The 12,562-nt window shown below is 37.3% G+C and overlaps 1 protein-coding gene across 1 annotated transcript in view; it reads left to right on the top strand.

Annotated features, from left to right (window-relative positions):
• Window positions 1-12,562, top strand: part of CSMD1 (CUB and Sushi multiple domains 1) — a 1,071,884-nt gene that overhangs the window by 748,357 nt on the left and 310,965 nt on the right. The window contains exons 11-12 of the mRNA XM_070732892.1: window positions 10,805-10,908; window positions 11,109-11,221. Coding sequence (XP_070588993.1) covers window positions 10,805-10,908; window positions 11,109-11,221 — 217 coding nt within the window. The remainder of the gene's footprint in view (window positions 1-10,804; window positions 10,909-11,108; window positions 11,222-12,562) is intronic.

Here is a 12,562-nt window from a genome sequence, read left to right on the forward strand (position 1 = left end):
CTTAAGTCGAGCAGCTCTTATCTCGAACGACTTTTCCCCATAGGAATTAATGTAAATAATTTTAATTGGTTCCAGCCCTCAAAAAACTCACAAAGTTAGTCTAAATTATGCAGAAAGACAAGTTTTTAATGAAGAAATGTACATGTACATATAAATGAATAATGAAGTTTCTTTCACTTAACTTGTAAACTTTCTTAAACTTTTAAATTTACATATGTTCAACTTCTCTGCCACCCAATCCTGTAGGACAGAGGTCCCCAACCCTTTTTGCACCAGGGACCGGCTTTAAGCGATCAAGAGAGGAATGGGTGAATGAATGGACGGAGGGTGGGAAGGAAGGAAGGAAAGAGGGAAGGGACAGGAACAGAGGAAGGAAGCAAGGAAACTTATGAAAGGGGAGAGTAAGAGAGGAATGAGTGAAGGGAGGGAGGGAGGGAAGAAGGTGGGAAGGAGAAAGAAAAGAAGAAATAGAGGAAGGGAAGGTAAAAGAGAGAAAGAAAAAGAGCTAACTTCCGCGTTCAGCTTCAGGAGACAGCTGCGAAGCCGCGCGCGTGTTTTAAAAGGTTGCAGCCGGCCTGGGGGGTTCGTGGTGGTGCTGGCAAGCCCCCCAGGCCGGCTGCAAGCACCCCCCGAGCCCCCCAGGCCGGCTGCAACCTTTTAAAACACGCGCGCCACTTCGCAGCTGTCTCCTGAAGCCGAACGCGGAAGTTAGCGTTCGGCTTCAGGAGACAGCTCCTTGGCGCTTGTATCCCGAATTTGGGCTTGTAAGTAGAACAAAAATATCTCTCCCCTCCCAGCTCTTATCTCGAGTTGCTCGTAAGTAGAGCAGCTCTTATGTCGGGGTTCCACTGTATATGTATATATATGTATATATATGTATACATTTTACAACAGCACGAAGCTTGGAAACTTCAGCCTGATGATGGTGAATGTGATTTCACCAAAACGTCGCATAAACATGCAAAATATTACACAGGGCAAAACCCGAACTCAGAACAATCTACATGTATATATATGTATATATATAGTATGTATGTATGTGTATGTATATGTATATGTATATGTATATGTATATATGTATATCATATATATATATGTGTGTGTGTGTGTGTGTGTGTGTCACATGTTTTTTTGCTGAATTTGAAAATTAAGGGAGACTAGGATAGATCTATTTTGGCCTTATTTTGGCCAGATAGATAGATAGATAGATAGATAGATAGATAGATAGATAGATAGATAGATAGATAGATAGATAGATAGATAGATAGATAGATAGATAGATAGATAGATGATAGACAGACAGACAGACAGACAGAAACCCACCAATGATGCAAGGGCATATTACTCTTTTAAAACTGGCTGAATAAATGCTATTAATAATAATAATAATAATAATAATAATAATAATAATTATTATTATTATTATTATTATTATTATTATTATTATTATTATTATTATTTATTAGATTTGTATGCCGAAGACTCCGAAGAACACGTGCATTGTGATACTGATGTCCTTACTATGTATTCTCCCAAACAATCCTTCATACTTTTGCAATACAGTATCAGATTTTAGCTTCTGGGACATAGTAGCTTCCCAGACAAATGAAATATATATAATTTAAAAAAATAGTTTCACTGGTTTATGCACTGGACCTTGCATATCAATATACTTTTTTGGAACCACTGGAAAGTTACAGTTCCAATTGCTTGGGAATATGAGAAATCATAATAACCATTGCTGAATGACCTAGCAAATAATAAAGCATATCCATTGCTGAGTAAGCTGGTGGTATTTAACCATACAAATTTATCCTTGTATTAAGGAAGAGTTCTCATGGCACCAAGGAAGAATAAAATAAATGTGATATACTTTTTTGCTGGATGTGATGTACTCAAGAATTTATTTGCTCTTTCAATCTTATATTGCTTTGTAGAGAAAAGTAAAAATGAAGTTGTTGAATTTCTGCTTTAAAGTGTTCATGTTCCAAAAGTAGATCACATATTTAAATGGATGGGAAAATACACCTTAATGTAAGTTATATTTTCTATTAATGGAAATGGTTTTGAGGATACAGCCTGCAGCTTGATCAAAGTAAGAAAAAAAGTAGCATGCATCATTTTAGATTCATCTTTTTCCCCATCTAAGCTTTTCATATTATCAGAAAATGGTCCTCCTGGCTGAATTAAACTCTGATTTACATATTGCACTGTAATTGTCTGGTGGGAGATTTATTTATTTACTCCAATTTTGGCATCACCCAATGCCAGAGTGATTCAATGTAAGAAAACAAAATATAAATAATGCATAATATATTCTTTCTTTATATATACTGGTCAAAAAATAAAGGGAACATTCAAATAACACATCCTAGATATGAATGAATGAATGAAATATTATCATTGAATATTTCATTTGCACAACTATTCCATTTGTACAACAGCATGTTAAATTGACTGTCAATCAGTGTTGCTTGATTTCACAGAAGTTTGATTTACTTGAAGTTATATTCTGTTTTTAAGTGTTCCCTTTATTTTTTGAGCAGTGTATATATGTATACAATAAATACATATAATGTATATTAAATGCCTTTACAAAGGGAGGGGCCTCTTCCCTACCTCAAGGCCTTCAGGGACTCACAGGTCCTTTAGACTTTCTGGGATGCTGAGGTTGGACCTTGTCCAGAGGACTTGTTAACAGTGGGCAGGCACCATTATAGACAAATTGCCTTTTGTAAGTGAATATAGTTTATGTACTCAAAGAGAAAATTAGGCCAGTCTAGGAAAATATGGGGCCAAATGCTTAAGGAGATCTTAAGATTATTATTGTTCTTTGGGATGATGCTGAAGATGCTGTGAATGATCAAACACTTACTGCCCAATGTGCTCTGCACAGGCAATGATGATGATGATGATGATGATGACGACGACGACGACGACGACGACGTCATTTTATTGGACTACTTGCAAAGTTTTCCTTCTGACGTTGTTTTTAGTATTGGAATGTTTTTCTTTCTTTTGCTTTTGGAAAACCATATAGGCTTCATCCTTTCCAGAAAACACAATTGGTACTTCCTCATTCCTCCAGAAAAACGCAAAGCACCCTTGAAACTATTCTGACTTTCTTCTAGTCTTTCATATGAGAGTTGTATTACAACAAAATTCTGCAATAAAATCAGCTTACAGGCATTTTTTTAATGAAAATCAACTCCAGTTCATTGATATTTCATTTTCTCTTTCTGTTCAGAACTTTGGTATTGTCTCTCAACCACTATATTAATCATCCAAATATCTTTGTAGTCCATCACTTAACTTTCCTTTGCTCAGTAAGCATTTTTTTTCAGATTTTTTTTAAAAAACTATTTTCCGTTCTTTGAATTTATCCGGTTATTTCTTCTTTCATTAATGCTTCAGTTAATCTTTTTTGACAGAGTGGGTGGACATTGTAATTTTCTTGTGTTCTATTGATCTCTTGTTCAGCTTAACCCTCTGGAAATCATTCATCTATTTTTTTTAAAAAAGGGAGTGTTTTCTAAATACTTGCCATATTATATCTATCATTTTATTTTTTAATTTATTAGCACAGTGTGTGTGAAATATATTCTTCCTGATATAGAAAAAATTAGGTTGAAAAAAGGAATGTTCTACATTTAGCCAGGAAAAACAGAATGCATTATTTGTGATACCTTGCTCAATAGTAGTAACTGTGAGAGGTTGTCCTAGTGGACAACCATTTATATATGAGCCAGCAGTGTGCAGCAGCTGCTAAAAATGCCAGCACAGTTCTAGGCTGCATAAACAGAAGGATAGAATCAAGATCACAGTAAGCAGGGATACGATCTATTTTTTTACAACTGGTTCTGTGGGCGTGGCTTATTTTGTGGATGTGGCTTAGATGTGATGGTGGGAGTGGCTTTATGGTCATGTGACTGAGCGGGCATAGCTTCATGGTCATATGACTGGGTGGGCATGGCCAACTCAATGTCACTCACACCAAGGAGGTACTCACTCACACCCTCCCTTTCTCCTTTCTCTCTTCCTGTGAAGACCCCCAGAAGGTCTTTGGTAGAAGGGAAAAAAGCCAAATGTCTTGAAACTGAGAATGTGCCCATTGATCCTCTGGCATTCTTAGAGCTCCACTGTTGATTAACCTGACCAAGGATCAATGGGCATGTTCTCAATTTCAAGACGTTTGGCTTTTCCCCCCTTCTACCAAAGACCCACTAGCAGTGAGGATGGTGGGGAGGGTGTAGGAAGCAAAGGGGGGCATAGCATGACTTACCTGTAGGCAGGAAGAGGTGGCTCAAATAAGATTCAGGGCAGGCACCATGTGGGAAGGGCAGCTTATGCAAGCAAGCCACCCAAGACATACTTTTAAAAAGCTTTTGCACATGCGTAGAAGCTAAAAACAAGATGGCACCACCTATGGTGGTACTGGGAGAACTGGCTCAGGGACGTGGCAGGCTTGGGTCACTGCCAGTTCTAGCAACCCAGGCTGCCAGGTTACTACCGGTTCCAGGGAATTGATCCAAACTGGGAGGAACCCACTTCTGACATGAAGTGTTAATACTATTTTATAATTCCTTGTTAAGGCCACACTTGGAATACTGCATTCAGTTTTAGTCGCCGTGATGTAAAAAGGAGGTTGAGATTCTAGAAAGAGTGCAGATATAATCAGCAAAGATGATTAGGGGGACTGGAGGCTTAAACATATGAAGAAAAATTGCAGGAACTGGGTATGTCCAAAAGAAGTCCTTGAAACTTGAAGGACTAAGGGTGACATGATAGCAGTGTTCCAATATCTCAGGGGTTTCCACAAAGAAGAAGGAGTCAAGCTATTTTCCAAGGCACCTGATGGTAGGACATGACGCAATGGATGGAAACTAATCAAGGAGAGAAGCAACTTAAAACTAAGGAGAAATTTCCTGACAGTTAGAATCAGTGGAACATCTTGCCCCCAGAAGTTGTGAATGCTCCAACGCTGGAAATTTTAAAGAAGATGTTGGATAAACATTTGTCTCAAGTGGTGTAGGGTTTCCTCCCTAAGCAGGGATTGAACTAGAAAACCTTGAATGTCCCTTTCAATTCTGTTATTCTATTCTAGAAGATAGAGAATACTTTTAAGATTGCAGTGCTAAAATTAGTTGCTTGATTTTTTTTTTTCATATCAAGTGATGAACCCTAACTTTGTATAATTACATTTAGTGGTATTTAAAAGTTGTTCTGTTCTGTGATAATACGTACAGTATATGCACTTGCATATAAGAAAGCTGAAGATTAGTGGGTTCTTGTGTATTGAATTTCATACTTCATGCAAATGAAGCATTAAACCAAATCCCACAAAATGCAAGGAATTGAGTACTGAGTGCATGTATTTATTTATCAGCTGTAGTCACATGAATCCACACATAAATTGAAAATAACAAGCACACCTGTATATTATTCTCAGTGAAACATTGTATCTGTCAAAATATGTCATGCATTATTACTTTACAAGACCCAGATTAGGCATTATAATAAAGACTAACAAATGGCAATGGAATAACATAGCCTCCCCAAATGTTGACAATTAGGCAGAAAAGTATGACTGTCAGTCTACATAGACTGGACATCCCTTTGTTGTTGTTGTTTTGCCCTTTAATGGAATAACAATAGGAAGTAGAACCAACACAAGGGTATTTTAAAAAGAAGAAGAAGAGCACAGTGACCACAAAATAAACCAAAGGCTTTTATATATGCATTTTTGAATGTAAAGTTTTATGCAGCACTTGTCATAAAAGATCATTGTTTACATTGTTGTAATAAAGGATCAATTTACAGAATTTTACTGTAACAATCCTTTCCCTGCTGTAGTATGTCTAATGTCAAAGAAACTTCTAAAGAGTCACTTCTATTTGCTTTCTTTGAAATTTAGTGGTTCTCTTAGAACTCAAGCATTTATTTTGTGGAGTACCATAAACACATACCACATTGATTATACTCTTTTCTCAGCACATTTAGTATTTTACCTATTATTTCACTGTTCTTATTACCTGCTGGCCTTCTTTCATTTCAATTATCATTTTATAGCATAAAACTGTGCTTAATTCTCTACTTATAGTATGTATACATACCAGCATATACATACATATGTACATACATACATGCATGCATATACATACATATGTACATACATGCATGCATGCATACATACATACATACAGTAAATGCACACATACATACAGGGTGAGTTCCAAAAGTAATGCAATTATTATTTTTTAAATAATTTATTGGACAGATTTGCACAAACATTTAAAATTCTTCAAAGTACTGTCCTTGGGCCTCTACACAATTTTTCCAGCGACTCTGCCATGGCTGGTACGCGCCCTGGAAGGTGTCTTTGGGGACCTCTCACAAGGTCTTCGTCACGGCTGATTGGATATCTTCTATGGACAAAAAACGCACCTTGCCACAATGCGCTACAAGTCCACAAGTTCCTGACCAAACACCAGGTGCCAATGTTGCCCCCCCCCCATAGTCCTGACGTCGCCCCAGCAAACTTCTTTTTGTTCCCAGTCCTGAAAGGTACCCGTTTTTCGTCCATAGAAGAGATCCAATCAGCCGTGATGAAGACCTTGTGAGAGGTCCCCGAAGACACCTTCCAGGGCGCGTACCAGCCATGGCAGAGTCGCTGGAAAAAAATGCATAGAGGCCCAAGGGCAGTACTTTGAAGAATTTTAAGTGTTTGTGCAAATCTGTTCAATAAATTACTTTTTTAAAAAAATGCACCCTATACCTATGTTTCAATGAATGGGTTTAATGTTTGGGATTTTAAAATCTTAGGTTTTAGGGTGGGGTGTATAATTTTATCTGTATTTTGTATTGATTTTATGTTGCAAGCCACCCTGAGTCCCCTGGAGAAGTGCAGCCTAGAAATTTGATAAGTAAAGTAAAGTAAAGTAAAGTAAAGTAAAATATAATTAAAAAATAATAAAATAATAAAATAAAATACATTCATGTGTATCTTTACTTTGGTATAGGAGAATATGATTTGTGAATTGCTTTTAATATCCACATTTTCAAAAGTGTCATGAAAAAAGTTGTGGTTTTTATGCAGTGTATGATTTTTATATATAATCCCCAGAAGCCACAAATTCTTAAATCAACTAGAGACTGTACAAGTATTTCAAACTGCACAAAATTAAAAATCCTTTTGTCATTTAATCAAATCTCACTTTCTATTTGGATAGCTCTTCTTAAAGACATATTCATTAGAGCATTGACAATGAGCTGGAAATATATAGACATTACATTGTCTGACTTTGGGATGTACAGTATTATATTTAATATTACTATTTTCTTTTCTTTTTAAAATCGCATTTCATTATTTCATCTTTTTTATCTATCTGCTTTAGAATTACTCTCAAAAGGTCAAATAATGTTTCTTCTTTGTTAGTAATTTTGTTCCAGTTATCAACCATATTATAGTACAGAAATTGATTTTTGAAGTCCTGTTATATAATCAAAAAATTTATGGAACAAGTAACCTTTGTACTGAATTCATTGTTTTTAAGCTTTATCTATACATTTCTATCACTAATAAACGTAAATATTGGTAGCTCAGGGTTGAATATTTGTAGCTCAGGACCCCTCACTTCTATCACTTTAAAATATCATTTTGTATTTTCTTTTAACATGTACACACATATTCTAGAATTTTAGGAAAATTACATATGAATAATTATCTACACTAGCCTTCTTTTTATTAATTAAATATTTCTGCCTTTAATAATTTTACATGTCCATGTTAAATATATTTGCATGTGTCTTTTTTTTAGAAATCTACAGATCTATAGGGACTTAGTTTAACTTTCAGTCGAATGTATGTATGTATGTATGTATGTATGTATGTATGTATGTATGTATGTATGTTTCTATATATGTATGTGTATTTGTGTTTATGTGTGTTTCTCTCTGTGTGTGTATGTATAAATGTTAGGTGCCGACTGTTCCCAGGATAGCATTTTTCAGGCCATTTTTCAGGCTTGATCAATTTGAGAAATGCTCAAATTTCTGGGAGTTAAACTACTAGTGTATCTGGAGATGTAGGAGAAGGACTGGTAGAACCTAGGGGCAGAGTTTAAATAAGTCATCAACCTAGAATCTCTATGTAGCCACAAACAAACCAAGTCCAACCTCTCTTGAATTCTGTTCCCTCTTATCTAATCCCAATGAGATGTTAACTATTAGTTGAGAAGTATTTGCATAGGCTTAATTATTAATACATCAGTTTAATTGGACCTTCACATGTGGACCTAATCTTTCAGATGTGGTAGGAAATCCCAAATTTACGCAGGTTGTTAAATACTGTTCAGTTAATTCCATTTTTCATCAATACGGTTTTGTCAACTAACCTTAACTTGTTACTTTCAGTCTTGCCCTTCTCAGCAAATTTAAATCTTCTATTTTTCCAAAGATGTGGACTTTGGCACTCAGACAAATGTATTTAAAGCTTAATAGTTGTGTTCAAATCATTATGTTTAAAATGGTTTTACGTATGCACAGCTAAATTTATTTTAAAAAATTGACATGCCAATATGCATTGCAGCTCATATTATTTAACTTATGAAAGAGCTAATTAGTGAACTTGTATAAATATTAAATTGTTCAGGAATTTATAATTATATATTCTGAAGTCTATTTTAAAAATGACTCACATCACAACATTGAGGGAATACAGTAGTACCTCTAGATACGAGCTGCTCCACATGCGAGTATTTCAAGATACGAGTCAGGAGGGGAGAGACATTTCTGTTCCAAGTCCCGAGCTCAAATTCGGGATACGAGCCGAGCGTCCACTAGGTGGCGCAAGAATCCTTTCTTTTGGTTATCTCGGAGGGGAAAAACAAAGTCTAAAGCTATTGCTCCAGATATGAGTTTGCTCGAGATACAAGCTCCCTTCTGGAACGAATTATGCTCGTATCTAGGGGTACTACTGTTCTATGTTTTTAGATTCTCTATACATTTTAATGGGGCTTTTGCTGAATATTGTCATCGTATATTCATCACCGATGGTCTCTGAGTTTGCTGACAGGAGTTTCTGTCTTTGAGAGGATTTTGCAACGTTTCCAATGGCGCTTCAGTTCATTGAAGATTAGATTGAATCACACTGAAGCTGAATTATAATTCCATTAGGTGACTTTGGTGATTAAGTAGATTTTCTGCTGCTCTTGGAGTTTTTATAATGTACAGTACTGCAATTCCATTTCCATATATAGAAAACACTGAGGGTGTGAATCATGTGAGCTGGGCAGCTGACTAACTCTCTACCTATCAGAATTATTTTGAGAGGGCAAGACTAACCTTCCTTCAAGCTTCATTTGCTTTTTAACTCTTTTTTTCTCTGATGTGAGAAATCTTAATTTTGCTTGTTATTGAGAAAATAGGATATTATACCTCTATGCTGCTTTTCAAAATCTTGTCCATGATGGACAAGCAGTGAGATACTTCTGTAGATTCTGCAGTCTTATTTCCTTCCCTTGTTTTTTTTATAAAAATACACAATGGGGGCATTATAGAAGTCATCTTTTCAGTGGACCAGTGTATTCCAAAAGGTCTTGGAATGCGAGCAAGTATTTGGCTCTGATACTTTGTAGATAGAATAGAATAGAATTTTTATTGGCCAAGTGTGATTGGACACACAAGGAATTTGTCTTGGTGCATATACTCTCAGCGTACATAAAATAAAATATACATTTGTCAAGAATCATGTGGTACAACACTTAATGATTGTCATAGGGGTCAAATAAGGTTTTGTGGCTTTAAATCTTTGTTTGTAAGCAGGTTCAAGGTGAATCATGCAATGATCAGAGTGGCCCACAGCTGCTCTTGGTAAAGCCCTGTAAGCATTTTTTACAGTTGTGTAACAATGGTCTAAGATATTATTGCCTCTGGTGGGACAATTTACATGTTGAAAGTGTTTTGGTAGCTCATCTCTTAAGTTTGCCTTGTTAAAATCTCCCAAAATAATGGCCAGTGAATCAGGGTATTTGGCTTCAGCCTCCATAATCTGATCAGCTAGGGTTTTTGTGCATTTTTTACAGATGCTCGGGAGGCATGTAAATTGTAGAAATCAAGAAGGAATGAATCTCAGCAAGAATGTCATCCTGCCTTATTGCTTATTTCACTCCTCTGTGAGATCACTTTCAAGTCATTTTGAGTCCTAGTTACCGATTGGAAATGTTATTGGAGTTATTCTGTCCTTGGCTGCTTTTACCTAGGGCCAAAAGAGAGTGATTGGCTCGAAGTCACCCATGTGATTTCATGCCTAAGGTGGAACTAGAGCTCATGGTTTCCTAGTATGTAAACTGGTATATTCATTACACCAAGAGAAAGGAAAATATTGGTGGCCACAAGGAGGTCAAATATTTGGGGTCACAAGGAGGTCAAATCAATCACAAAACAATCATATACTTTTAAGGAATATCTACAGCTATTAGAATTTGATGAACTCAACATCTGAAACAATGAGTATTGATTCAATCAATTTTCTAAAGTAAGCCATTGAAGCTTGGCAAAATGTACTATTCTATGTGACTTCCCATTATTTTACATGCCATGGTCTCTTACTTCTTTACTGTGATTTCTGCACCAAAGAAAAAAAACACAAGAAGTAAGAACAAAGAAGGCAGAAGGTTATGTACCATAATTCATTTTTTCTTTCTTTCATCATAGTGTTTAATTCAACCCAATTCCTTTTTAGAGACACTCACTCTTTCAGAAAAAGCATTGAATTGACTGAAGTATACTTTCCTGATTCTAATAGGTCATAAAACTTGCTTTTGAAGAATTTGAGCTGGAAAGAGGATATGACACTCTTACAGTAGGAGATGCTGGCAAAGTGGGAGATACAAGAACAGTTTTATATGTGTAAGTGCATTACATTATTCACTGGAAATTCTATTTTTCTTCTTTTTCCAATTCCTTAGACCATACAAGCAATGATTTTTGTCCAAATTGTATTATCAGTGAGTTAGAACATTTTTGTAGATAGAATCTTTGCAAAATTACAAATACCCCCAATACTTTTTCCAACTTTGTAACAATCAACTTTATTGTTTTTTCTGCAGTCTGACAGGTTCCAGTGTTCCCGATCTTATTGTAAGCATGAGCAACCAGATGTGGCTCCATCTACAATCAGATGACAGCATTGGCTCACTAGGATTCAAAGCTGTTTATCAAGGTTTGTTTCAGATTGAATAAATAAATGAAGTTTATATATGTATATTTATTTATTTATTTATTTATTATTTATTTATTTATTATTTAGATTTGTATGCCGCCCCTCTCCGAAGACTCGGGGCGGCTCACAACAAGATAGAACAAATCATAAATAATCCAAATAACTTTAAAATATTTAAAGATTTAAAAGAACCCCATATACTAACAGACACACACACAAGCATACCATGTATAAATTGAACATGCCCGGGGGAGGTGTTTCAATTCCCCCATGCCTGACGGCAAAGGTGGGTTTTAAGGAGTTTACGGAAGGCAGGCAGAGTAGGGGCAGTGCTAATCTCTGGGGGGAGTTGGTTCCAGAGAGTCGGTGCCGCCACAGAGAAGGCTCTTCCCCTGGGGCCCACCAACCGACATTGTTTAGTTGACGGGACCCGGAGAAGGCCCACTCTGTGGGACCTAATCGGTTGCTGGGATTCGTGCGGCAGGAGGCGGTCTCGGAGATATTCTGGTCCAATGCCATGAAGGGCTTTAAAGGTCATAACCAACACTTTGAATTGTGACCGGAAATTGATCGGCAGCCAATGCAGACTGCGGAGTGATGGTGAAACATGGGCATACCTAGGTAAGCCCATGACTGCTCTCGCAGCTGCATTCTGCACGATCTGAAGTTTCCAAACACTTTTCAAAGGTAGCCCCATGTAGAGAGCATTACAGTAGTCGAACCTCGAGGTGATGAGGGCATGAGTGACTGTGAGCAATGAGTCCCGGTCCAGATAGGGCTGCAACTGGTGCACCAGGCGAACCTGGGCAAACGCCCCCCTCGCCACAGCTGAAAGATGGTTCTCTAATGTGAGCTGTGGATCGAGGAGGACGCCCAAGTTGCGGACTCTCTCTGAGGGGGTCAATAATTCCCCCCCCCAGGGTAATGGACGGACAGATGGGATTGTCCTTGGGAGGCAAAATCCACAGCCACTCCGTCTTGTCTGGGTTGAGTGTGAGTCTGTTGACACCCATCCAGGCCCCAACAGCCTCCATATGCATCAATATGTCCTTTCCATACATCCACACAGATCAGGGGTGGGTTCTAAGCTTGCCACCAATTCCTTTCCTCCCACACCATGTGGCCACCCCGAGTCTGCGGAGAGTGGCGGCATACAAATCCAATAAATTATTATTATTATTAATTATTATGTGGCTGCACCACACGGGCATTCATGCATGCACAATGCCATAACTCAATAGGAGCAGCAGGAGCAAGGACTATGGCACACCATAAGTTCCCTATGGATTGTCTCCCCCACTACAACCAACTAGATGAAATCTTCAGGAAGCGGGACTACCG

Source organism: Erythrolamprus reginae, chromosome 1 (genome assembly GCF_031021105.1).
Source record: "Erythrolamprus reginae isolate rEryReg1 chromosome 1, rEryReg1.hap1, whole genome shotgun sequence".
NCBI lineage: Eukaryota > Metazoa > Chordata > Lepidosauria > Squamata > Dipsadidae > Erythrolamprus > Erythrolamprus reginae.